The following is a 27,034-nucleotide window of genomic DNA, read 5'->3' as shown; positions in this document are numbered from 1 at the left end:
CAAATGAATTGTTGTGAAGCTTTTTTTATGAAATGTAAGAAATAGTAACTATTTTTGGTGATGGTTTATCAACAACATGAATGTATGTACTTAATACCACTGAATTTAACACTTAACACTTAAATAGTTTTATGTGAACTTACTCTTAGAAATAGTTAAAATGAGTATAGTGCTATACAGTAGGCCCTTGCTGGTTATCTGTTTTATATATAGTAGTGTGTATATGTTAATCCCAACCTCCTAATTTATCCTTCCCCGCCCCTTTCCCCTACAGGGGAAAAGAATCTGAAAAAGAATACATATTATTATATGTAATTGTATAATAATATAATGTATATTTGTATATAATATATAATATTAATAGTATTATTATATATAACTGAATCGCTGTGCTGTACACCTGAAGCTAACACAATATTGTAAATCAACTATACTTCAATAAAAAAGACATTTCATTAAAAAGACTTAAAAATGGTTAAAATGATAAATTTTGTTATGTGTATTTTACCACAATAAAAAATAAAAAATAGAATAAATGTTACTACTTTTATATCAAGACATTTCTAAATCAGTCTCATGGTGTAGATGTTATATGATGTTAACTTTTCTTGAGATGCTTCTTCCGGAAAGCTAGAAAAGTGGTTCTCTCTCTGAAGGGAGAGGACTTAGACTTTGTTCTTCCCCATTTGACGAAGTACCTATTAGGTAAAACCCAGCCCACAACTCACATCCCTATCGCCTTTCCCTCATCTCAAAGAGAACATTTTTTTTCACAGAACAAAGGTGCTTTCTTCTGCTCCACCTTCAGGTATTCTTTGATGAAAATCTCTTCCCCTACTTATAATTTTAAAAGATCCTTGCATGTGTTTCTTTGAAATAATAAGCTCATACTGCTAATAGGAAGAGATGTGTATGTAACATAAACTAAAAATATTTCATCTCAGAAAGTAGAATTTTTTTTGACATAAGGGTACTAGGTAAATATCAAGGTTTGTTTTTAGGCAAGTTCTTTCTAATTGGAGTCCCAGTATGAGAATATTTTTAATAAATAGTTTTGATAATTAATAAATTAAGAGAAGTTTGGGAGTTGGATATATCAAGATTTTTAAAAATCCTTTATAAGACACTTATCTATGTATATTAGAACTTGAACTGGTACTAGCCACAATACAGAACAGGTATTTTGATAGAGATACATGTAATAGCTTTTACATATAGAAAAAGAGAAATTCTTTTTTTTTTTTCCTGTAGAATATACAGATGTCTTTCAACAAGGAACATGAACAAAATGCATATTTGAGGTCTGAAATAATATCCCTTCATGAAGCATCAGAAAAAGCACAGGTAAATCTTCCCATTTCTCTAGTGTTTAGATGTTAATTTTGTTCAGTTAAAGAACCAAGATTAATCCTGGTTACATGAATTCATACCATTGCCATCATCCAAAATTTTTATTTCCATAAGATTTACTTCATTTGTGAAACATCATCAAATTAACTACATTTCCCATTTCACCCTCTAAATTCCTGTGATACGTAGGTATTTGAGATATACTGCTAAGACATGCACTAGTTTAAACTTTGCCTTGTTTGCTTTCTAATTTACTCACTAAATGTACGCCTTTTATTTCCCCCTGTGAAACTCTAAGCAGTTCAATGCCAAGGGCTATCTTATACTTTCTTTGTATCTTCTATGGCAAAGCACAGTAGGAACCTAATAAATACTTGCTGATTTTGGAGTTATGTGTAATCATTTTATGTGGGATAGTGGTTCCCAAATTCAGCTGATGTTTTCTGTATATGCATGTACATGGAGAGGAGTCACCACATATGCAAGCAACCAAGTTATTTCTCATAGGGCCCAAAGAAATAGTATCGATCGTTTAAAAGAATTTTTTGTTAGTACAATTTGATTATTTCAATGTTAGGATCATAGTGTTGTTATGCTCTCTTTATGATAAAGAAAATACAAAATGTGATCTTTCATAAAATAATAACAGTTACTACTACTCTTACTATAAATGATAGTTAACATTTACTGAATCCATACTACAGTCATGGCACAATTCTAAGCACTTTATGTTACTAACAAATTGTAATCCTCTCAATAGGACTTCTTTAGAACTATTATTATTCCCATTTTAAAGATAAGAAAGTTGATATACAGAGAGGTTTAATAATATAGCTAGGGCTTCCCTGGTGGCACAGTGGTTAAGAATCCGCCTGCCAATGCAAGGAACAGGGTTCAAGCCCTGGTCCGAGAGGATCCCACATGCTGCAGAGCAGCTAAGCCCGTGTGCCACAGCTACTGAGCCTGCTCTCTAGAGCCTACAAGCCACAACTACTGAAGCCCTTGAGCCTAGAGCCCGTGCTCTGCAACAAGAGAAGCCACCGCAATGAGAGGCCCACGCACTGCAATGAAGAGTAGCCCCTGCTCACTGCAACTAGAGAAAACCAGCATGCAACAAAGAAGACCCAACACAGCCAAAAATAAATTAAAAAAAAATATATATATATATATAGCTAGTAAGTGACACAGTTGGAATTTGAGCCCAGCAATCTAGCTGTAAAGAAAATTCGCTATTTCTTTTCAAGGAGCAAGAGTTCTCCTCTGTCTTACCCCCAAGTATTCCTTGATAAGTAGTTTGTGCATCTGGTTATAACTTTAAAATGCCCATGAATGTATTCCTGTCTTATGATGCTGTCCCACTTATGATGCTGTCCAGATAATCTTTATCTCTCCTTTCTTGTTACTGTTTTTTTGAGTGTTTTTTCTATGAACCCTTCAGAGTTATTTGCCCCATCCTTAAGGAGTTTATACATTAAAACATAAGATCCTTACCAAATATACTTTGCAAAAATAACTGAGAATTAAGATAAATATTTTCCACAGGAATACAAATTTCAAAATACCAAAAGGGCAAGAGAATTATAAACTAACTACATGTATGATAGATGTGTTACAGAAAAGATTTTTGTTTTATTTTGGAAGGTTAATCTTGTGAAATGGCACAGTGATCTGTATTTGCTTTTTTGAATACTGTAATTGGTGATGAAGGAGCTTAGATATTTTGTTATCAGCTAAACAATTCTGAAAGCTCATCATCCAGTTTTGAGAATGAAACATTGGCCATGCATCTACATTGTAAATTCCATTCTGTAGATGTCTTGCTGTAATTGACCAGCATTCAAAATTATGAAGAATGGAAGATTGGTAAACTGCCAAATGCTTCAGTTCCACTGTATCAACAAATTTCCCCTTTTAATTTACAGTTGTTTAGGATGATGACTGCAAATATTTGAAAGTATTTTATAATCTAATGAAATATCAATTGGGATTAGGTTAAATAAATTAGGTTCACATGTATGTGACCATTGTTAAAAATGATGATACGTGAGTAAAAAGACTTATTTATTGGAGAGATCTGTGATTTGCTGTATATGTTGTCTTAGGTTTTGAATGACCAACTGACTAGAAAGTGTTCAGAGCTGAACAGAATGCTTCAGACTGTTAGAATGGAAAATACCAGAATCATTGCTGACCACCAAGCCATTCTGCAGGTATTCATTTTTAACACTAGTCAATTTCTGGTAGAGTCATCAGGAAGCCTCCTTGGCTAAGAGATCAGGAAATACAAATAGCCAACTGGATACATAAAATATTTTAGCAATTAGTTTCAAGGATTTTTCTGAATTATTTTATTTTTTAATTGTTTTCTGTTTTCATCAGAGGGGTCATTTGGCCTTACACTCAATGCTTTCTTAATGGTTTCTTCTCAAATATCATTACTTTAGGAAAAGTAATTACCTGTCCCAGTATTGATAGAATCATGGAGAATACTTATGACTGACCCTAAAGTATTTACCTTTTCCCCAAAGACCTGTGCTTTCCCATTTTGCTTATGCCATTCCCTCTGCTGAGAATGGTCTTTACTTCATTTTCAACTGTTTGAGATTGTGTTCATTATTTAAGACTCACTTTCACCCAGAAGCTTGATCACTCCAATCAGAAAGAATCAGTTTTGTCTTTTAATTTCTACTTCTAGGACACTAAACAGGCTGTAATAATAAGGCTCTCTCTCTTTTTTTTTTTTTTTTTTTGAGCATACTTACTGCATACCAAGCATTGTGCTAAGGATTTTACATATATTACCTTCTTTAATCCTAGCAGTTACGTAAAGGGATATTTGTCATCCTCGTTTTACAGATAATAAAAATAAGATTTAGAGAAGTTAATCAACTTGCCCAAAATCACCCAGCTAGTATAGGGTGGAGCCAGATTTAAATCTAGATTTGACTCCAGACTCAGTGTTTTTATTTTTTATTTTTTTTATTTTTTTTGCTGTACGCGGGCCTCTCACTGTTGTGGCCTCTCCCGTTGCGGAGCACAGGCTCCGGACGCGCAGGCCCAGCGGCCATGGCTCACGGGCCCAGCCGCTCCGAGGCATGGGGGATCTTCCCAGACTGGGGCATGAACCCATGTCCCCTGCATCAGCAGGCGGACTCCCAACCACTGCGCCACCAGGGAAGCCCCAGACTCAGTGTTTTTAATCATTTATGTTATGTTGCTTCTCTTGTTCTGCATCCTATAGTAGTAGTTTATGTGCATGGCTCATTTCCTGTACTACATTCCTAGGACATTGTCTTACATATCTTTGTTATTACCCATAGGGCTAAGTGTGTTTTGCACATAACAGGTACTCAATAAGTATTTTTTTATTCAGCAAGCATTTAGTGTTTATCTCATGCAAGTATGTTGCTAGATCTAGATAGAATTATGGCAGTGAACAAGACAAGTCCCTACTTCCATGGAACTTACAATTTAGTAGACTGAATAATGTGACTTATGTATGTAACACTTTCACAAACATTTTAATACTTTGGAATGTGACACAAGTGAGATCCCATTTTACCAGGTATGAAGGTGTGAAGGTTTGCCTTGCAATCAAATATTGTTCAAAAAGAAGTGTTTTAAAATATGTTTACAAATATAATTGTTAATATGTACTATATTTACAAAAGCTTTATAAATTGTAGGTAGAGGAGGTGTGCATAAAAATGCTGTTTTGATAATTGAAAATAGTAAGCCAGAGAAAATTGTGCAAAACAGTTATAGACTTTTGCTGTAGCAGTATCTGAGTGCAATTTCAGATACTGTCAAAAGAATTTACACTAAACTATGAAACATGATTGTCCCTGGAGAATGGAATTATTTGGAAGCGATGTGGGGGAGATAGAGGTGGAGCGATCATTTCACTTTATATACGTTGATATTGTTTTACTTTTTAAAATATAGTATCATGTTGAAATTTTAAAGTACCAAAATATACTTAATATAGTTTTTAAAAAATCTTTTTTGGAGTATGGTTTCTTTACAATGTTGTGTTAGCCTCCACTGCACAACAAAATGAGTCAGCCATACACATACAGATATCCCCTCCCTCTTGGACTTCCCTCCCATTTAGGTTACCACAGTGCATTAGGTAGAGTTCCCTGTGCTATACAGTATGTTCCTATCAGTTGTCTATTTTATACATGGTATCTAAAAATTTGTTCATGTTAGGAGTTTTATAAATTTTGCAGCAAGCTGGATAAATAATGCATCTTGATTATTGGCTAGAAGAGCTATAAAATGATAGAATTGTGGTCAGGTCAGGGTAGGTACAAAGAGCAAGCTGGAAATTAAGATAAATTCTTTTAAAAAGGAGTTTTATTTATATAAATTAAATTTGTCTTTTGTAAGTATCAGTATCTTTGATCAGTTGTTTAGAGTGATACCCTATCAAATGACTTCTGGCATCTCAACTTTTAATATTGCTTCTAACACTCAGGAAGAACAGAAAATGATGACACAGACATTTCAAGAACAAAACTTACTGCTAGATGCAGCCCATGCCAGTATCACAAATGAGCTACAGACTGTTCAGAATGAGAAAACACAACTCTAAATGCATCTGTAAGTAAACTGTGGGCAACTTTTGCATCTTTTGTTTTTGCATTTGTATTTCTTATCTTTAATGAAAATGTTTAATTCTGCATTTGCTGGGCCAGTCACAAAAATAAAGACTCTGCCCTAAAGGAACTAGTTTTGTTAGAACATTTCGGTAACTGCTCTCAAGAGGAGATATGTTCTGTAAGAACATTTAGTCTTTCTGTTAAAGAAGAACTCTCGTTCAGCTTTCATATCTCCTTGTTCTCTTCCTGCAGGGACCATTTAGTCCTTGATCATAACCAGTGTATCCAGAAAGCACAGGATGCTGAGAAGAGGGCAGCTGTGCAAAAAGAGCTGCTAGAATCAACTATTGCAAGATTGCGAAGTGAACTGGAAGCATCAATACAAGAGAAGACCTCTCTGCTAGAGGAGAAAGAAGGACTTCAGAGAGAGGTAGGTAGAGGCAGATTTATGTTACCTCCTGGTTGTGGTGGTGATCTTGTTTTAAAATTTTATTGTAAGTGCAAAAGACAAGAAATACAACCCAGAGGCAGTTTGTCTGAGTTGCCCATGAAAGAGATCTTTGGGTGGCTAATCTGTGTCTTTTAGCATGCGAGTGCACTGTGCCAAATAGTTACCCTTATATAGCATGAGTGAATGTTAACTAACCATTCACACATCCTCATGTTAGTTAAGGAGTCAGATTTTAAACTCGATTTTCCCAGTAGGAGTGGGACAGTGTAGCAGAAACAGTGTAAGGGGAAACAGCCCTGTCTTCCTAGTTAGGAAAGAACCAGCAGAGTCTGACATGTAGACGTGTCTCTCTAATTTCAGGGCTATTTGTGAAGTCTGCTCTGCCTCAGAGACTCCCCGAGTGGCCCCTTTTCTGAGTGGATGTGCTATCTCTGCAGTGTAGGTATTAATTGACATGCAGGGTGTATCTGCTATAGTAGAGCCTGTCAGCTGTTTTTAAAATGACCTATTTCTTTTTTTCCCTTCTCTTGGGCAGGTTAATAAAACCGAGAAAGAAACAGCCGAAGAAAAATGCAACTTGGAAAAGGAATTAGCTAAAAGCAAGGTATTCCACATTTTGTTGTTATGTCATTATATGTAATTCCTTCTGTATTGCTGCCTCCTGTATCAGCTTATCTTAATGAGGAGATGGGTTATTTTGTTGAATACCAAAACATGGGGGAAATAGAGAAGCCACGAAGCTGGATGCACTTGGAGCACTCCAGTCACTTAAGCGTAAGCCTGCGTCTGGGGAATGTTTGCTTGTTGAGCATCTCGTGTTTGCCAGTGAGTCATCACTGCCTCGGACCCTAGTGTTCACCGAGTAGCTTAGCCAGGGAGTCCCCTGAGAGTGAGCTAATGGGCCTGTGGGCTGCAAAGGGATGATTGCTGACGATGCTGGTGTTTTTCTTTGTTTGTTTTTTTTTTTAAAAAGAAAACTAATTTAAGCTTCCTAACTTGTTAGCACTTGCCACTTTATTTGTGAGATACCTCTTTCTGGGTTCTATGAAGGTAGAATGGCCATAGAAACAAATACAATCCTTATTCAAACAAAAAAAATCTTTAAGACATTGCTCTTTGCATTTCAAAATTTGAAGAGGGTAAAGATTATGTATCACTATCATCTAGAGAATATATCTGGAGCATCAAGGACTATCAGCCCATCCCCATTCAATAAACCCAGCAACAGGTGTCAGATATAGTCATCAAGCCTTGACTGTTTCTTGACTCAACTAAATAGCATTCTTAGTACCATATATGTGAACTTTTAGTTTAAGAACTGGGGAGAGAAGAAAAGCTAAATTCTGAGCTGGAGCTCAAAGACAGTTCACTAAGCTGGCAGGTACCTTCTGTGGTTTAGTCACTCATATCTAGTGATTTGAAAACAGTCCACCCAAAAAATCTTTTAAATAAAGCTGACTTCCTGTGGCAAGGACTTTGCTGGTGTCAATGTGGCCTCAAATATGTTTTTTAAAATTTGGGAATTTGGTGGATACTATTAAGTTCATTAATACTTTTTGCTTTAAAATGCTAGTGAATATTTCATGGCTAAGGCAAATGCTATTTGTGATTAAAACATGGTATTATTATTTTGCTTGTCTGATTTCATTTGTTTTAATGTAGACTAAGTGTATGTTCAAGGGGCTGAAAGATACTTGCTCGTTAGAGAGGTTCTATTAAGCCAAATGACAGTGCTTCTACAGAGTTCCGTTTTTTGGCCTAACTTGATATTTTTTACATGTGTACTCATTGTAAAGCTATGTTTTCTTAAAGTCAGTCTTACTGAGTTATAAATTAGAGTGAAATTCACCCTTTTTTTTTTACTGTACAGTTCTGTGAGCTTTGACAAGCACAATCATGTAACCACCACCACAACAATCAAAATATAGAACATTTCTATCACCCCGGAAAGTTCCCTTGTGCCTTTTAGTAGTCATCCTCTTCCTCCATCCCCATCCCCTGGCAACCACTGATCTGTTTTTCTATCCCTGTAGTTATATCTTTTCCAGAATATCATATAAATGGTATCATACAATATGTAACATTATAAGTCTGGCTTCTTTTATTTAGTATAGAGCATTTGAGATTTGAGATTCATGCATGTTACTGTATGTATCAGTAGTTTATGTTCTGTTATATCACAATTTCTTTACCCATTTGCCAGTTGAAGAACATTTGGGTTATTTCCAGATGTTGGCAGTTATGAAAAAACCTGTATAAATATTCATATGTGAACATGTATTTTTATTTCTCTTGGATACATATCAGGAATTGGACTACTAGATCCTACAGTAAATATATGTTCAACTGTCTTCCAAAGGATGTGTGCCATCTTGCATTCCTACCAGGAATATATGAGTTCCAGTTTCTCTGCACTCTCACCAGCACTTGGCATTGTCAGTTCTTTTAGTTTCAGCCATTCTGATTGGTGTGTAGGGGTATGTCATTGTGGTGTACTTTGCTTTTCTCCAGTGACTAGTAATATTGAGTACCTTTTCATCTGCTTATTTGCCATCAGCAACTTAAAGTGTCTCTTCAAATCTTTTAACCATTTTTAATTCAGTTGTTTGTGAGGTCTTCTGCCAGCCTTCAGTAGGAGTTCTGTAGGAGTTGTTCCACGTGTGGATGTATTTCTGGTGTATCCGTGGGGAGGAAGGCGATCTCCGCGTCTTACTCTTCCGCCATCTTCAAGGTCCCCCTCTCTGTAGAGTTTTTATCATAAATGGGTGTTGAATTTTGTCAAAAGCTTTTTCTGCATTTATTGAGAGGATCATATGGTTTTTATTCTTCAATTTGTTGATGTGGTGTATCACACGGATTAATTTGTAGATACTGAAAAATCCTTGCATCCCTGGGATAAATTCCACTTGATCGTAGTGTATGATCCTTTTAATGTATTGTTGGATTTGGTTTGCTAGTATTTTGTTGAGGATTTTTGCATCTGTGTTCATCAATGATATTGGCCTGTAATTTTCCTTTTTTTGTGGTATCTTTGTCTGGTTTTGGTATCAGGGTGATGGTGGCCTCATAGAATGAGTTTGGGAGTGTTCCCTCCTCTGCAGTGTTTTGGAATAGTTTCAGAAGGATAAGTATTAACACTTCTCTAAATGTTTGAAAGAAGTCGCCTGTGAAGCCATCTGGTCCTGGACTTCTGTTTGTTGGGAGTTTATAAAGCACAGTTTTAATTTCAGTGTTTGTGGTTGGCCTGTTCATATTTTGTATATCTTTCTGGTTCAGTCTTGGGAGATTATATTTTTCTAAGAACTTGTCCATTTTTTCTAGGTTTTCTATTTTATTGGCATATAGTTGCTTGTAGCAGTCTCTTATGATCCTTTGTATTTCTAAGGTGATTGTTGTAACTTCTTTTTCATATCTAATTTTACTGATTTGAGCCCTCTCCCTTTTTCTCGATGAGTCTGGCTAAAGGTTTATCAATTTTGTTTATCTTCTCAAAGAACCAGCTTTTAGTTTCATTGATCTTTTCTGTTGTTTTCTTTGTCTCTATTTCATTTCTCTCCGCTCTGATCTTTATAATTTTTTTCCTTCTACTAACTTTGGGTTTTGTTTGTTCTTCTTTCTCTAGTTGCTTTAGGTGTAAGGTTAGGTTGTTTATATGTGATTTTTCTTGTTTCCTAAGGTAAGATTTTATTGCTAGAAACTTCCCTGTTAGAACTGCTTTTGCAGATTTTGGATCATTGTGGTTTGGTTTTCATTTGTCTGTTAGTATTGTTTTATTTCCTCTTTGATTTCTTCAGTGATCTATTGGTTGTTTAGTAACATATTGTTTAGCCTCCACATGTTTGTATTTTTTACAGTTTTTTCTTGTAGTTGATTTCTAATCTCATAGCATTGTGGTTGGAAAAAATGCTTGATATGATTTCAGTTTCCTTAAAGTTACCAAGACTCGCTTTGTGATCAGTCCTGGAGTATGTTCCATGTGCACTTCAGAAGAATGTGTACTCTGCTGTACACAGAGAATGAAATGCTCTATAAATATCAGTTAAGTCCATCTGGTCTAATGTGTCATTTAAGGCCTTTGTTTCCTTATTGATTTTCTGTCTGGATGATCTGTTCTTGGATGAAAGTGGGGTGTTAAAGTCCCCCACTATTATTGTATTACTGTCAATTTCTCTTTTTATGGCTGTTAGTATTTGCCTTATATATTGGAGTGCTCCTATATTGGGTACATATATGTTTTCAATTGTTATAGCTTCTTCTTAGATCGATTTCTTGATCATTATGTAGTGTCCTTCTTTATCTCTTGTAACAGTCTTTATTTTAAAGTCTATTTTGTCTGATATGAGTATGGCTACCCCAGCTTTCTTTTGATTTCTATTTGCATGGAATATCTTTTTCCATCCTCTCACTTTCAGTCTGTATGTGTCCCTAGATCTGAGGTGGGTCTCTTATAGACAACATATATACGGATCTTGTTTTTGTATCCATTCAGCCATTCCGTGTCTTTTGGTTGGAGCATTTAATCCATTTACATTTAAGGTAATTATCAATATGTGTGTTCCTCTTGCCATTTTCGTAATTGTTTTGGATTTTGGTTTTTTTGTGGGTTTTTTTGGCTGCACCCCTTGTTTTGTGAAATCTTAGTACCCTGACCAGGGATTGAACTTGGGACATGGCAGTGAAAGTGCCAAGTCCTAACCACTAGACCACCAGGGAATTCCCTGGATTTGTTTTTGTAGGTCTTTCTTCTTTCCTTCCTCTTTTGTTCTCTTATTTTGTGATTTGATGACTAACTTTAATGTTGTGTTTCGATTCCTTTTTCTTTTTTGTGTATCTATTGCAGATTTTCGGCTTATGGTTCCCATGAGCTTTTGATATAGCAGCCTATATATAAAGAAGATTGCTTTAAGTTACTAGTCTTTTAATTTCAAATGCAATTCCAATATCCTGCATTTGTGCTCTCCTCTTCTCACAGTTACTGGTTTTGATATCATATTTGTGTGCAGATGATTTCCTACATTAACTGTATGTTTGCCTTTACTGGTGAGCTTTCCATTCATAATTTTCTTGTTTCTAGTTGTGGCCTTTTCTTTTTCACCTAGAGAAGTTCCTTTAGCATTTGTTGCAAAGCTGGTCTGGTGGTGCTGAATTCTCTTGGCTTTTGCTTGTCTATAAAGCTTTTGATTTCTCCTTCAAATCTGAATGAGAGCCTTGCTGGGTAGAGTATTCCTGGTTTTAAGTTCTTTCCTTTCATCACTTTAAATATATCTTGCCACTGCCTCTGGCCTGCAGAGTTTCTGCTGAGAAATCACTTGATAACCTTACGGGAATTCCTTTGTATATTATTTGTTGCTTTTCCCTTGTTGCTTTTAATATCTTTTCTTTGTCTTTAATTTTTGTCAGTTTGATTACTGTGTGTCCTGGCATATTCCTCCTTGGGTTCATCCTACCTGGGAGTCTCTTTGCTTCCTGGACTTGGGTTACTGTTTCCTTTTCCATGTTAGGGAAGTTTTCAGCTGTTATCTCTTCAAATATTTTCAAAGGTCCTTTCTCTCTCTTTTCTCATTCTGGGAGGCCTATAATGTGAATGTTGGTGCATTTAATGTTGTCCCAGAAGTCTCTTAGACTGTCTTCATTTCTTTTCATTCTTTTTTCTTTATTCTGCTCCATGGCAGTGATTTCCACCATTCTGTCTTCCAGCTCATTTATCCATTCTTCTGCCTCAGTTATTCTGCTATTGATTCCTTCTAGTGTATTTTTCGTTTCAGTTATTGTATTGTACATCTCTGTTTGGTCTTTAGTTCTTCTATGTCTTTTTTAAACATTTCTTGTATCTTCTCAGTCTGTGCCTCTATTCTTTTCCTGAGATCTTGGAACATCTTCGATATCATTACTCTGAATTCTTTTTCCGGTAGATGGCCTATCTCCACTTCACTTAGTTGTTCTTCTGGTGTTTTATCTTATTCTTTCATCTGGGACATATTCCTTTGCCGTCTCATTTTGTCTAACTTTCTGTGATTGTGGTTTCCATTCCACAAGCTGCAGGATTGTAGTTCTTCTTGCTTCTGCTGTCTGCCCTCTGGTGGATGAGGCTGTCTAAGAGGCTTGTGCAGGCTTCCTGCTTCCTGGCCACTGGTGGGTAGAGCTGGTTCTTGTCCCTCTGGGCAGGGCCATGCTCAGGAAGACTTTAAGCAGCCTGTCTGCTGATGGGTGGGACTGTATTCCTGCCCTGTTCATTGTTTGGCCTGAGGTGTCCCAGCACTGGAGCCTACAGGCTGTTGGGTGGGGCTAGGTCATTGGGAGGAAATGGCAGCCTCCCTCCAGGAGTGCTCATGCTAATGATTACTCCCCACAACTACTGCTGCCAGTGTCTTTGTACCTGCAGTGAGCCACAGCTCCTCCCCTGCCTCTCCAGGAGACCCTCCAATACTAGCAGGTAGGTCTGGCCCAGTCTCTTATGAAGTCACTGCTATTTTTCCCTGGGTCCTGGTGCACATGAGACCTTGTCTGTGCCCTCCAAGAGTGGAGTTTCTGTTTCCCCAATCCTGTGGAATTCCTGCGATCAAACCCCGCTGGCCTTCAAAACCAGATTCTCTGGGGGCTCCTCCTCCTCTTACCAGGCCCCCACGCTGGGAAGGCTGACATGGGGCTCTGGACTTTCAGTCCTGTGGGAGAACTTTTCAGGTATAATTACTTTCTAGTTTGTGGGTCGCCCACCCAGTGGGTATGGGATTTGATTTTATTGCAGTTGTGCCCCTCATACCATCTTGTTGTGGCTTCCTCTTTGTCTTTGGATGTAGGGTGTCTCTTTAGGTAGGTTCTAGTGTTTTATTGTCTATGGTTGTTCAGCAGTTAGTTGTGATTTTGGTGTTTTTGTATGAAGGAGTGAGCTCATGTCCTTCTACTCCTCCATCTTGCAACTGTCATCCTGCACCCATTTTTTATTCTAAAAATTTTATAGTTTTACAGACTACATTTTGATCTTTGATTCATTTTGTGTTAAATTTTATATATGGTATGAGGTAGAGGTTTAACTTCATTATTTTGACTGTGGATATCCAGTTATCCCAGGACGATTTGTTGGAAGACTGTTCTTTCTATTGAATGATCTTGGCTCCCTTGTCAAAATCTAGTTAACCATAGATGCATGGGCTTATTTCTGGACTCTCAATTCCATTGCATTGATATATATGACCGTACATATGCCAGTACCACATGGTCTTGATTACTGTAGCTTTGTAATAAGTTTTAAAACTGAGACGTGTGAGTCCTCCAACTTTATTTTTTTTTTTTTTGAGATTGTTCTGGCTATTCTGGATCCTTGCATTTCTATATGAATTTCAGGATCAGATTTCCCATTTCTGCAAAAAAAGAGGAGCTGGAATTTTGATAGGGTTTGTATTGATCCTGTAGGTCAATTTGGAGAGTATTGTGATCTTAACAATAGAGTATATATTTTCTCTATATAAGATTGTGCCATTTGCAAATGGAGATAGTTTTATTTTTTCCTTTCCAATTTGTTGCCATTTGTTTCTTTTTCTTGTGTAATTGCTTTGGCTAGAACCTCCAGCCATGAGAGATTGAATAGAAGTGATGAGAGCAGACATCCTTGTTTTGTTCCTGAGTTTAGAGGGTTAGCTTTCAGTTTGGCACCATTAAGTATGATGTTAGCTGTGTGCTTTTCCTAAATGCCCATGATCAGGATGAGGAAATTCCCTTCTATTCCTAGTTTGTTGGGAATTTTTATCATGAAAATATGTTGAACTTGTTCAGTTGCCTTTTCTATATCTGTTGGAATAATCTTGTGGATTTTGTCCTTTATTCTATTACTAAGGTGTATTACATTGATTGATTTCAAATGTTGAACCAGGTTTTCCTTTGGGGGATAAATTTCACTTGATCATGGTGTATAAACCTTTTCATATGTTGTTTGATTTGGCTTGCTATTATTTTGCTGAGGATTTAAAAATCTATATTAATAAGGGTTATCCCATAGTTTTTTTGGGTTATTTTCTTGTGACGTCTTTGGTTTTGGTATCAAGGTATTCAATAATATTGGCCTCTTAAAATGATTCGATAGTGTTCCCTCTCCTTCTATTTTGAGAAGACTTTGTGAGGGATTGGTGTTAATTCTTTCAGTGTTTCGTAGAATTCAACAGTGAAACCATCTGGTTCTAGGTTTTTCTTTGTGGGGAGTGTTTTGTTTTTAATTATTATTATTATTGATCCAGTCTCTTTATTTGTTATAGTTCAATTCATATTTCTACTTTTTTTTTTGAGTTTCAGTCATTTGGGTCTTTCTAGGAATTTGTCCATTTCATCTAGGCTATGAAATTTATTGGCATGCAGTTGTTCATAGTAGCCCCTTTTTTATTTCTGGAAGTTCAATATAATGTCTCTTCTTTCATTTCTAATTTTAGCAATTTGTGTATTCTTTATTTTTTTTCTTGGTTAATACCACAGTGGTTTGTCAGTTTTGTTGATCTTGTCAAAGAACTAACTTCTGGTTTTACTGATTTTCTCTATTGTTTTTCTAGCCTCTGTTTTATTTCTGCTATAATCCTTATTATTTTCTTCCTTTTGCTTGCTTTCAGTTTGCTTTTCTGCGTAGTCTCAGCGGCCATGGCTCAAGGGCCCAGCCACTCCATGGCATGTGGGATTTTCCTGGACCGGGCCACGAACCCATGTCCCCTGCATCGGCAGGCAGACTCTCAACCACAGCGCCACCAGGGAAGCCCCTTTTTTCTAGGTTCTTAAGATGGACGCTTAGGTTATTGATATGAGATATTTCTCTTTTTTTAAATATAAGTTTATACAGCTACAGATTTCCCTCTAAGCACCACCTTAGCTGCATACCATACATTTTGTTTATCATGTTATATGTTCATTTTCATTCATCTCAAAATATTCTTTAATTTCCTTTGTAATTTCCTCTTTGACCCATTGGTTATTTAGAAATATGTTGTTGAATTTCCCCATATATGTGAATTTTCCAAATTTCCTTCTTTTATTCATTTAATTTTATTTCATTGTTGCTGGAGAACATACTTTATATAATTTCAGTCCTTTCAAATTTATTGAGAGTTGTTTTATGGTTTAACATGTGGTATATCCTAGAGCATGCTTCATGTGCACTTGAGAAAAATGTGTATTCTATTATTGTTTGGAGGAGTGTTCCAAAGATGTCTGTTAGGTCCAGTTGCTTTATAGTGTTGTTCAAGTCATCAGCTGTTTCTTCATTGATCATCTAACTGTTCCACCTATTATTGAAAGAGGGATATTAAGTCTTTGTTAGTGTTGAATTGTTATTTCTCCCTTCAATTCTGTCAGTTTTTGCTGTATTGTTTTTGCTTCATTGGGGTTGTGTCGTTAGATGCAAATGCATTTATAAATGTTATCTTCTTAATGGGTTGATCCTTTTTTCAGTATATAATGTCCTTCTTTATCTCACAGATTTTTGTCTTAATATCTACTTTGTCTCATGTTAGTGTAGCCACTCCAGCTCTTTTCAGATTACTGTTTACATCATATATCTTTTTCCATCCTTTTATTTTCAACCCATTTGTGTCTTTGGATCTAAAGTGTGTCTTTTATAAACAGCATACAGTTGGGTCTTTAAAAAAATGTATTCTCCCTGTCTCTGCTTCTTAGTTGGAGTGTTTAATCCATTAATATTTAACATAATTACCCATAAGGTAGGATTTACATCTGCTACTTTACTATTTTTTTGTATGTTTTATGTGATATTTGTTCCTCTGTTTCTCCAGTACTGCCTTCCTTTGTGTTAAGCAGATATTTCTGGTGCACTATTTTAATTCCCTTAACCTTTCTTTTACTATATATTTTTGATTTATACATAACAGAGTTACAAACAAAAACTACATATTTATATGTCTTCTACATGTACCTATGTTGCTACTTTTTCTGGTACCCTTTATTTCTTTATGTGGATTCCAGTTATTATCTAATCCCCTTTTATTTCAGCCTGAAGAGCTCCCTTTAGCATTTCTTACAGGGCATTTTTTTTTAGCCTCACAGTCTAGACCCCACCAAAGGGTAGACACTGGTAAATTATCCCACACAATTTAAATTGGGATTAAAGAGAATTGACATCTTAGCAATATTGTATCTTCCTAATACAGGGACACAGTAAGTCTCACCATTTTATTTAGGCTTTTGATTTATCTTGTCAGCATACTGTAGTTTTCAGCATGTCAAATATTGGACATATTTTTTTCTTAGATTTGTACCTAAGAATTTCATGGATTTTGGTACTGTTATAAATGGAACTTTTAAGAAATATCAGTTTCCGATTGTTTGTTGCTAATATATAGAAATACAATTGATTTGACCTTGTATCCTTCAACCTTACTAAACTCACTTATTCTAGGATTTCTTTTGTAGATTCTTTGGGATTTCCTATGTAGACTATCATGTCTGTTGTAAGTAGAGACAGTTTTATTTCTCTCTTTCCAATTTCTATGCTTTTTATTACTTTTTCTTACCTTGTTGCACCAGCTAAGTCCTCCCGTATGATACTGAATAGGAATGGCAAAAGCAGATATCCTTGCCTTTTTCCCAGTCTTAAGGGAAAACATTCAGTCTTCCACCAATACTGATACTAGTTGTAGGTTTTTACAGACATAATTTATCACATAGAGATGGTTCCCTTTCATTTCTAGGTTACTGGGTTTTTATCATAAATTAATTTGAATTTTGTGAAATGCTTTTTCTGTGTGTGTCTATTGAGATGGTCATATGGTTTTTCTTGTATAGCCTATTGATGTGGTGAATTATAGTAATTAATTTTGAATGTTGAACAAGCCGTGTATTACTGGAATAAACTACACTTAGTCCTGATTTGTTATCCTTTTATATATTGCTGGATTCATTTTGCTAATATTTTTTGGAGTATTTTTGCATCTATATTTATATGCTTGAGTTAATATATAAATAAGTACCAAGTACCAGAAGGACTTTCACTTCTAGTAAATGTACACTATGCAATTTGTAATAACTCTCCGGCTAAAGACAACTAAAAAGCAGTGAAACATATTCATAAGATGCCATTTATTTTACAGTTAAAAATGTCATTTTAAAAACAAGATAATATTTTTGGATCTGGCATAGAATTCTTTTCTCTTTTTTCGTCTAAAGGTAGACATAAATGCATTAACCTGCAACCTGCAGACTCTAGAGGAAAAGAATAAGCAACTGGCAGATCAAATTGCTTCCCTAGAACTTGAGCAAGCAACTTCTGATTACCATTGGGGGTATTAAAAGTCAGTCTAAAGTAGCAATTAATGACTATGAGTTTTAAAAAAACAATCAGAAATCAGGAGATGGGTTTCCTTCTTTTTTTTTTTTTTTTTTTTTTTTGATAATTATCACAAGTCTGAATAATGCAGGTTAAATATGTCAGAGAGCCCTATGGTATTCAGACAATAGAGGATTTAGGAAAACAAGAGTTTAAGACAGCCTTTAAATGTCTGCCTACACAGAGGATCTATAATGCTGAAAAGCACCAATATTTCTCACGTTTTAAAATATTTTCTTTTCCATAAATTGTGAGGAACAAACTTGTATTTTTTTTCTCTTTCTGACAGTTCCATCCATTAGGAAATCAATAGTAAGTTGGATTCCTAAAAGCTATTTGACAAGGTCAATCCATTACAAATAAATGGTAGGATTCTTAAAACATCTCCAGGTGAAGGAGATTTAAAGAGATGATTGTTATGTTAAACAGCTAATAAGTTTCCCATGTGCTTCTGAATACTTGAGAAAGAATTAGCCATTGCTTCTATAACATGCAAATCATCTTTCAAAATTCCAAAGAAGGCGCTGATGTGAAGTCTGCCTTAATCGGAAATAAATTCTTTCAGACTCTGTCATAAGCTGCTCATTACTTCAACTATAAAAAATTACAGAGACTAAATCTAAATCCTGGGACTTCCCTGGTGGTGCAGTGTTAAGAATCTGCCTGCCAATGCAGGAGACACGGGTTTGAGCCCTGGTCCAGGAAGATCCCACATGCCACGGAGCAACTAAGCCCGTGCGCCACAACTACTGAGCCTGCGTTCTAGAGCCCGCGAGCCACAACTGCTGAGCCTTCGTGCCACAACTACTGAAGCCCACATGCCTAGAGCCTGTGCTCTGCAACAGAGAAGCCACTGCAATGAGAAGCTCATGCACCCCAATGAAGAGTAGCCCCCTGCTCACTGCAACTAGAGAAAGCCCGTGTGTAGCAACGAAGACCCCATACAGCCAAAAATAAATAAATAAAAATTAAAAATACATGTATAAATACTCTTACATTTTCATGGCTTTAGAGCCAGATTATCTATGTTTCAATTTTGGCTGTGACCTTGGGTGTGATCCTTAACCTCTTGGAGCCTGAGTTTCTTAATCTGTCAAAATGGGGATAATCATACTATTATTAGGAGGTTGTTGAGGTTAAGTAAGTTAATACATGTAAAGCACGTAGAGCATTGCTAACATTTATTGAATTCTTAGTATCTCAACTGTCTCAGAAGAAAGCTTATAAGTTCCTATCAGAGCAGCAAGGTGCATTAGCTCTAATTCCTGGTACTGTCTCAAACCATGCCTCCCTCCCCCAAGATTAAAGATTCATCCATGTCCTTTCCTGTTGGCCAGGCCTCAGCTGGGCTTATCCACCCACCTGGTTTGGGTCTCTCTGGAAGACCATATCTCAGTCTGCATGATTCTTTCATGTCTCTACTACCAGTGAGCAGGACTGTGGCCTTATCCTATTAGTGACTTTGACGGGTCTTGCAAGTGATTTGCTCAATGTTGATTCTTGCCTGTCCACAGCACCTCTTGATTAAGGTCTCCCAGTGATATCCCATACCTCAATTCCAGCTTATATGTCTATGCATAGAACCTTCTCTGACCAAGCCTGCCTGGAAGTGCTTCACTTGGCTGTATGAGTCTTGAGAGGTTAAGAACTTTTTTTTCTTTTTTCAATCCGAGCAATGTTATTAAACCTATTGCCATTCAATGCCGGCAGTATATTTTTGTTCTTTGAGAATTAACACTTGAAATTCTCAATAAAAACTACCCTCCAGTATAACCTCTTACTGATTTTTAGAGATATACATATGAGTGTGTTGTGTGTGCCACACCACAGATTTAAATTCAGACCTGGTTACAATACTTGGCTCCATTTACTGTGTGACCTGGGCAAGTTCTTAACCTCTATGGCCTTCAGCACCAAGGGGATCTCCCCTAACTGTGGGGTTCTACTGTGCATACCCATATCAAAATAGTTACTACATTTCTAACTACTAAGTTAGAAATTGACCTGCTTATGTATCTGCCTTCACTCTCTTCTAATGCAAGAAGAGTAGTTACTCATCTGTATACTCTCTTGCCTACCATAGCGCCTAATACATAATAGGTGTTTAAGAAATGTTGATTCGGTAGAGCACAAAGAGGGTCATGTCTGTCTTACCAGGCTGTGAGGATTAAATGTCATACTGTGAGTAAAGTGCCCCTCACAGGGCCAGCATATACAGTATACTTGTATAAATATCATTTCTTCTTTTTCTCACACTTCCTAATTTTAGGTTTATGTTTGCCATTTCAGACTTTAATGACTGTGTAATTTTTAAAATTTTTTATTGAAATATAGTTGATTTACAATGTTGTGTTAATGTTTGCTGTACAGCAAAGTGATTTGGTTATACTTTTATATTTTTAAATATTCTTTTCCATTGTGGTGTATCACAGGATATTGAATATAGTTCCCTGTGCTATATAGTAGGACCTTGTTGTTTATATATTTTATATATAATAGTTTGCATCTGCTAACCCCAAACTCCCACTCCCTCCCTCCCCCATTCTCCCCTCCCCCTTGGCAACCACAAGTCTGTTTGCTATGAATGATGGTGTAATTTAAGTCCGTTACCACAGGCAGTCATGCAGGGAAATGCAATGAGAAAAGATCCAAATGTGAAAAAGTTATTATTCCTGGATTCAAGTTAAATGACTATTTGCCCCACTTCTCATTTGTATTTTAAACACACATTTTCAAATGGTAGCACCAGACAGAAGTAGAATTAGTTGCATACACAACTAGGATTATAATGACTTGAAATTAAACAATGTATTAAATGTAGTATTTCTCAAAACTAGGGTGGCATTCAGTCAGTGTATACTTGTGAGGGTGACAGAGTTGGTTCCATTTGCGGGGGCCTATGTCATACTGGTTGTTAAACATTTTGAATAAAATTCCTTCTTAACAATCTACTTATAAAACAGCTTTACCAAGATGCTACTATCTCTTGGTTTTATGTATCCTTCTAACAGCTTCTGCTAACTTTTAGAGCTTACCCAGATGTTTAAAATTATTTTAGAAATCACTTTGTGGCTTACTGTTGATCCTTGTCAACCTACCTTTCATATCTTAAGATAATTCTTTCTGTGTTAGCTTCCTGCTTTTCCAAGGAGTGATGTTTTTGTGCTTGAGTTAAAATGTATATTCTAACCATTAGCATTTTTCTTTGTATGCTGTTTCTCAGGTGATACTCTAGTTTCTGTTTTGCTCTGTATATTAATAATCTTTATAGTATATTGCCAAGATTATTTAAGCAAAGGTTACATTGAGTTCTGCATTCCACAACTCAGAATCTGAGATATTCACTCATTTAAGTGGTCTCTCTCTAATTTCTGGTGTTCCATCAATTTTCTTAAGTACAGGGCCTATTTAAATAATCTGAAAACAGTAATTTAAGTTACTGCCTTACCATCTACTTTCCTTTAGCAACTGGAACAATTTATTTTTGTTTGTCATAAATTTAAATAAGTGATTTTGTGTCAAACAGTATCACATTTTGATTTTTCTTAGTTTTCACTTATCAGTGCATTAGTGTTTTCTTTGGTGGCAAAAAGGGGAAATTATTTTAAAAGTGTATTTGAAAGAGTAATAGAATTCTTTATGCCTTTGCCTAAAAGAGGGAATTTTATTGAGGAAAAAAGTGCCATTATTTGAAAAATTCTTGGACACATTTTATAAGAGACCCAGACTATCCAAGTTATTTCAAAAAATAAAAAGCCTTCCACATTCCAAGAAGGCAAGCAAAGTTATTTTTGAGTGTTTTTATTTGTAATAGCTAGCATATTTTTGGTTAAATCTGGCTCTTGACTTTTTATAAGCTATACCTACATTTTGCAACACATTGGGCACTTTGATTTATAGGACTTGGAACTGAATTTTAAATTTTAAATAATTCAGCTTTTATGGTTATGGTGTAGCTTTGTTTTTGTAGCATTATTGGCCATCCTTGTGATATATTTTCCGCTGAAGGCTTGATCAAAACATAATCCCAAATGTTGCGTTCATGGGATGATTTTACATCATAGTTTCCAAAATGAAAAATATTGTGGTAAAGGAGGACTGTATGTCTTCCACAGACAGAAAATTAATTGATGACTAATGTTATGATAATATATTATTACTAGCCTCCTATTTATTGATAGCAGTCTACATTTTCCTTAGGTTATTTTGAAACCAATACTTTATTGGTCTGAATGCTTTAAAAAAATATTTTCCTTTGCTTTAGTGGGAGCAACACACAACGATTAAAAGTGAATGGACCTAGCGTCTGTCATACAGAGTGAAGTAAGTCAGGAAGAGAAAGACAAATACCATATGCTAACACATATATATGGAATCTAAAAAAAAAAAAATGATACTGATGAACCTAGTTGCAAGACAGGAATAAAGATGTAGACATAGAGGGACTTCCCTGGTGGCTCAGTGGTTGAGAATCTGCCTGCCAATGCGGGGGACACAGGTTCGAGCTCTGGTCTGGGAAGGTCCCACATGCTGCGGAGCAGCTGGGCCCTGTTCTGGAGCCTGCAAGCCACAACTGCTGAGCCCGTGTGCCACAGCTGCTGAGGCCTGCGTGCCTGGAGCCTATGTTCTGCAACGGGAGAGGCCACCACAATGAGAGGCCTGTGTATCGCAAGGAAGAGTGGCCCCCACTCAGCGCAACTAGAGAAAGCCCGCGCACAGCAGTGAAGAGCCAACACAGCCAAAATAAATAAATAAATAAATAAATTAGTTCCTTTAAAGAAAAATGCAGACATAGAGAATGGACTTGAGGACACAGGGTGGGAGGGGGAAGCTGGGGCAAAGTGAGAGTAGCATCGACATATATACACTACCAAATGTAAAATAGCTAGTGGGAAAACAGCAGCATAGCACAGGGAGATCAGCTCGGTGGTTTGCGATGACCTAGAGGGGTGGAATAGGGAAGGTGGGAGGGAGGCTCAAGAGGGAGGGGATATGGGGACATATGTATGCATATGGCTGATTCAGTTTGTTGTACTAACACAGAAACTAACACAGTATTGTGAAGCAATTATACTCCAATAAAGATCTATTTAAAAAAACTTTTTTTGAAAAAGTGAAACTTAAAAAAACTGAAGTATGAATATGTATAAGTATGAAATAAATATTGATCTGATAGGACAAATGCCTAGATAGCCATAATAGTTAATTACCCACTGATCTAATATTGGGTATAAATTTTAAAATGAATGTGCATAATTTTACAGTGGGACTAATCACTACTTATAATTTTTCCATAGGTTTTTATCGAGTCTAGAATGTCTAAAATGGCTTAATTCTTCTAGCCAAGACAACTACCAAGGAGAAAACAATGCTCCAGATTAATGTGACCTCTTAACAGAATATATGCTGTCATGAAAATATTTTGAACAGAGGAAGAAATGAGTTACATGTTATACAGTAATCTAGTTTGGAATGTGTTTTTACTTTTATTTGGAAAATATTCACAATATTTAAAATGAAATAAAGTGCACTACAAAGAGATGAGTAAAGAATAGCTGTAACAATGTTGGAGATAGTGAGGAATGTCTCTTGTGTAAATTAACATCCCAACATACATGGTTTCATCTTTACAGACTCGCCCAAAGTTGAATATAAAACAAAAATCTAAATTCTTTGGCTTTAAATGCTGAAAAGGCCCTTTTGTTTTGTTATTCACAAATTAAGCAAATGTAAACCAGAAATAGTGATTATGTCAACTTAGGATATTTACCAACATTATTAAGACTTTGAACTTAAAATTTACTGGAAATGACCCATAGTGCAGCTGGTTGGCCTACGTGATTAAGAATTCGTGTTCTTAGTCACATCTGCTTGTGTGTGTATTATTCCTACAATGGACTTATGAAGATGATTTTGACATATGGCAAATATCAGTATTTCCTGTTATTAAGATGTAACACTGAAATTGATTATGGAAGGTGAAAACTTCTATATTCAGTCACTAATAGTGTTCCTGAAGTATCAGTAAGGTTCAAAATTTAATCAAAACTATTTTATAGTTACTTCCTCTGACAAAGTCTGAGGGAAAAAAAATAACTCATTATTAAAGGCTGTTTGAATGATTAAATACGTAATTTCATGAAATATAGAGACTTCAGTAATGTTTGTCCTAGATAACATTGTGTTGAGTACTTGATCAAACAATGTTGGAGTTTCCGACAAACATTTCTTTTTTTTTTTTCTTTTTTTACTGCCTTTTACTATGGTAACTGAGATGTCTGCTATTGACCAAATGGTTGTGATCATTTGTAGCTCCCATTGTCTTAAATAACTACAATCATCCCTCAGTGACTGTGGGGGATTGGTTCCAGAACCCTCCAGATACCAAAATCTGTGGATGCTCAAGTCCCTTATATAAAATGGTGTGATATTTGCATATAATCTATGCACATCCTTCCATATACTTTAAATCATCTCTAGATTACTTATAATACCTAACACAATGTAATGCTATTTAAATAGTTGTCAGTTGCCCGTGTGTGGCAAATTCAAGTTTTGCTTTTTGGAACTTGAAATCTATTTTTCCTGAATATTTTTGATCCACAGTTGGTTTAACCAGTGGATGTGGAACCTGTGGATACAGAGGGCTGACCGCATATAATCCACAAATTGCATATCTGCAACCACTGATAAAACCACCCCACATCTGCGTTAGGTTGCAACTACAAAGGAATACTTGACATAGCAAAAAGAGAATTAGGAAACAAAGAACAACTGTGAGTCTTAAGGCACTCATATTTTCATTAGCAGTCTCTCTACATGTTTCATATTACACTGTGATCAGCTGTCTAAAGACAGACTAAGAGGTAGCAATAGCAAATAAATATGAATCCTGGATTCATTACTTTAGAAATAGTAAGGGTATAAATACTTGTTTAAGAAAGAAAATGATTATTCATTCTATGCCTAGAGGTACTGATACCTGTGTTTGCTTTATCAGCTTGCCCAGCAGCAGGTGAAAAATGTCTTGGGAAAAATTACTGAGAGTAAAAATAAACTGGCCTATGAAAAGGGAAGACTACAGGTAATGAGATTTTATTTTTTGATTTTTGTTTTCTAATTTTTTAATGCCAGTTGTCAAGCTAAGTTTTGCTGGATTTTGAGAGGACTTAGCTCTGTCATTTACTAATTCAATAACTTTGGACAAGTTTTTAAGCCTCCCTAAGTTTGGTCCCTTATTCAAATCCAGGTGACTTCTATCTACACACCTATAATATAATACTGAAACCTAAAATTGTGAAGCCAAGGCTCATTCTGTGACAGTATAAAACTTTATTATAATTATTTTATGCATGGTCATTTGCTGCCAATGTAGAAAGCCTATGTTCTCTCTCTCTTTATTGAAGTATAGATGATTTACAGTATTACATTAGTTTCAGGTGTACAACAGAGTGACTCAATACTTTATAGATCATATTCCATTTAAAGTTATTATAAAATATTGGCTATATTCCCTGTACTGAACAATCAGTCCTTGTAGCTTATTTATTTTATACATAGTAGTTTGTACCTCTTAATCCCCTACCCCTGTTTTGCCCCTCCCACCTTCCTTCCCCCCACTGATAACCAGTAGTTTATTCTCTATTTCTGTGGGTCTGTCTCTGTTTTGTTATTTTCATTGCTTTGTTTTATTCTTTAGATTCCACATATAAGTGTTAACATATAATATTTGTCTTTCTTTGTCTGACTTATTTCACTAAGTACAATACCTTATTTTTGGATTGGGTTGTTTGTTTTTTTAATATTGAGCTGCATGAGCTATTGATATATTTTGGAGATTAGTCCTTTGTCTGTTGATTTGTTCTCCCATTTTGAGGGTTGTCTTTTCTTCTTTATGGTTTCCTTTGCAGTGCAAAAGCTTTTAAGTTTTGTGTGTGTGTGTGTGTGTGTGTGTGCGTGCGCGCGCGCGCTGGAAGGATGCTGGTGCTGATGGCGAGGGCATAAGCAGAGGGTATAAATAAAAGAGAAAAGATTTTTGTATAGATGAAATTGATGTTCTTATTCTAAGAGGCAATAATCGCATTGTCCTGCCAAGATTATATCCTAGAATATCATGACAGTACACTAGAAGACACTACACTAGAATATCACTACACTAGAAGTTAGGAGGACTGGTCTGGTGGTCTAAAATTACTCCTGATGAGAAAAATTTAAGGATAGAAACTTAAATCAGTTCCATCCAGTCCAGATTAGTCTGGATAGCCTATCAAAAGAATCTACTTTCCCATGTGAAGTTAACTTTAGTGAAGAACACATAACCATGGTAAAAATTGTGGGTTTTTTTTTTCTTACTATGCTCAATTCCTTTACATAATATCTTGGAGTTCTTCCAATTTCACCTGAAATGTCAAAGATATGCACCAGTTATTGTAACAGATATTGCCAACTACATTCATTTCTAATGGTGGGGCCTTACTTACCTCTCTAGTGTTATGCTTTTTGAAAAAGAACTTTTCCAGAACAGTCAGCTTCCTAAGCTAGGCGCAAAAAGACATCTTCCTTGAGCTTTCATTATCTTACATGCCCTTTCCCCCCTCACTTTTAAGACCCAGTCTTGCCATTTGACTAACAGGGCATCATCACAAAATTTGCTTTCAGGCTCTCCATCCTATCTGAGGTGCAGATTTGAGGTGAAATAGAAATGGTGCAGATGCTGCCTTGCGCAGACTCTAATCTCCTCTCTATACTGCAAAACTGACAAAGTTGTTTCTCGCCCTGATGATTGTGGACAGAGGAGCTGGACGGTACATATTCTAAATCACAGAAGCATTTCTCACAGGTGAGTATAACAAAAAAGAACCAAGATTGTTGTTTTGGATTTATTTTCCAGACATGCACCCTGAAAATTTCCCAACCATGTGTTGAATCATCATCCCACATCACAGGGGCTGAGGTGAAGAAATCTCATATTTCCATACTCACTAGTGTAACATATGGCCATAAGCCAGCCAGTAAGAAGGTCAGCTTCAAAAGAATCCCTCCTTGCTTATTAAAGTGGGATTCCTCAGACCATAGAGGGTCCATGGACAAGTTGTTAGAAGTCTGTGAATGTTCTATGAAAATTTACTAATTCAATATTTGGATTTTGATAATTGTTTTATTTTATTTTATTTGTTTTACATCTTTATTGGAGTATAATTGCTTTACAATGGTGTGTTAGTTTCTGCTTTATAACAAAGTGAATCAGTTATACATATACATATGTTCCCAAATCTCTTCCCTCTTGCGTCTCCCTCCCTCCCACCCTCCCTATCC

General features: G+C 36.0%; 1 protein-coding gene across 1 annotated transcript in view; it reads left to right on the top strand.

Annotated features, from left to right (window-relative positions):
- The window catches only part of LOC112392132 (coiled-coil domain-containing protein 150-like), a 46,886-nt gene that overhangs the window by 14,352 nt on the left and 5,500 nt on the right, over positions 1-27,034 (top strand). Inside the window, 7 exon segments of the mRNA XM_024733663.1 lie at positions 1,250-1,344; positions 3,453-3,560; positions 5,831-5,955; positions 6,207-6,384; positions 6,941-7,009; positions 17,560-17,688; positions 24,720-24,803. Of these exon segments, the coding sequence (XP_024589431.1) occupies positions 1,250-1,344; positions 3,453-3,560; positions 5,831-5,955; positions 6,207-6,384; positions 6,941-7,009; positions 17,560-17,688; positions 24,720-24,803 (788 nt within the window).

This window comes from Neophocaena asiaeorientalis, unplaced genomic scaffold (assembly GCF_003031525.2).
Source record: "Neophocaena asiaeorientalis asiaeorientalis breed wild unplaced genomic scaffold, Neophocaena_asiaeorientalis_V1.1 scaffold24, whole genome shotgun sequence".
Lineage (NCBI taxonomy): Eukaryota > Metazoa > Chordata > Mammalia > Artiodactyla > Phocoenidae > Neophocaena > Neophocaena asiaeorientalis.
This window is presented reverse-complemented; position numbering and strand designations above follow the sequence as displayed.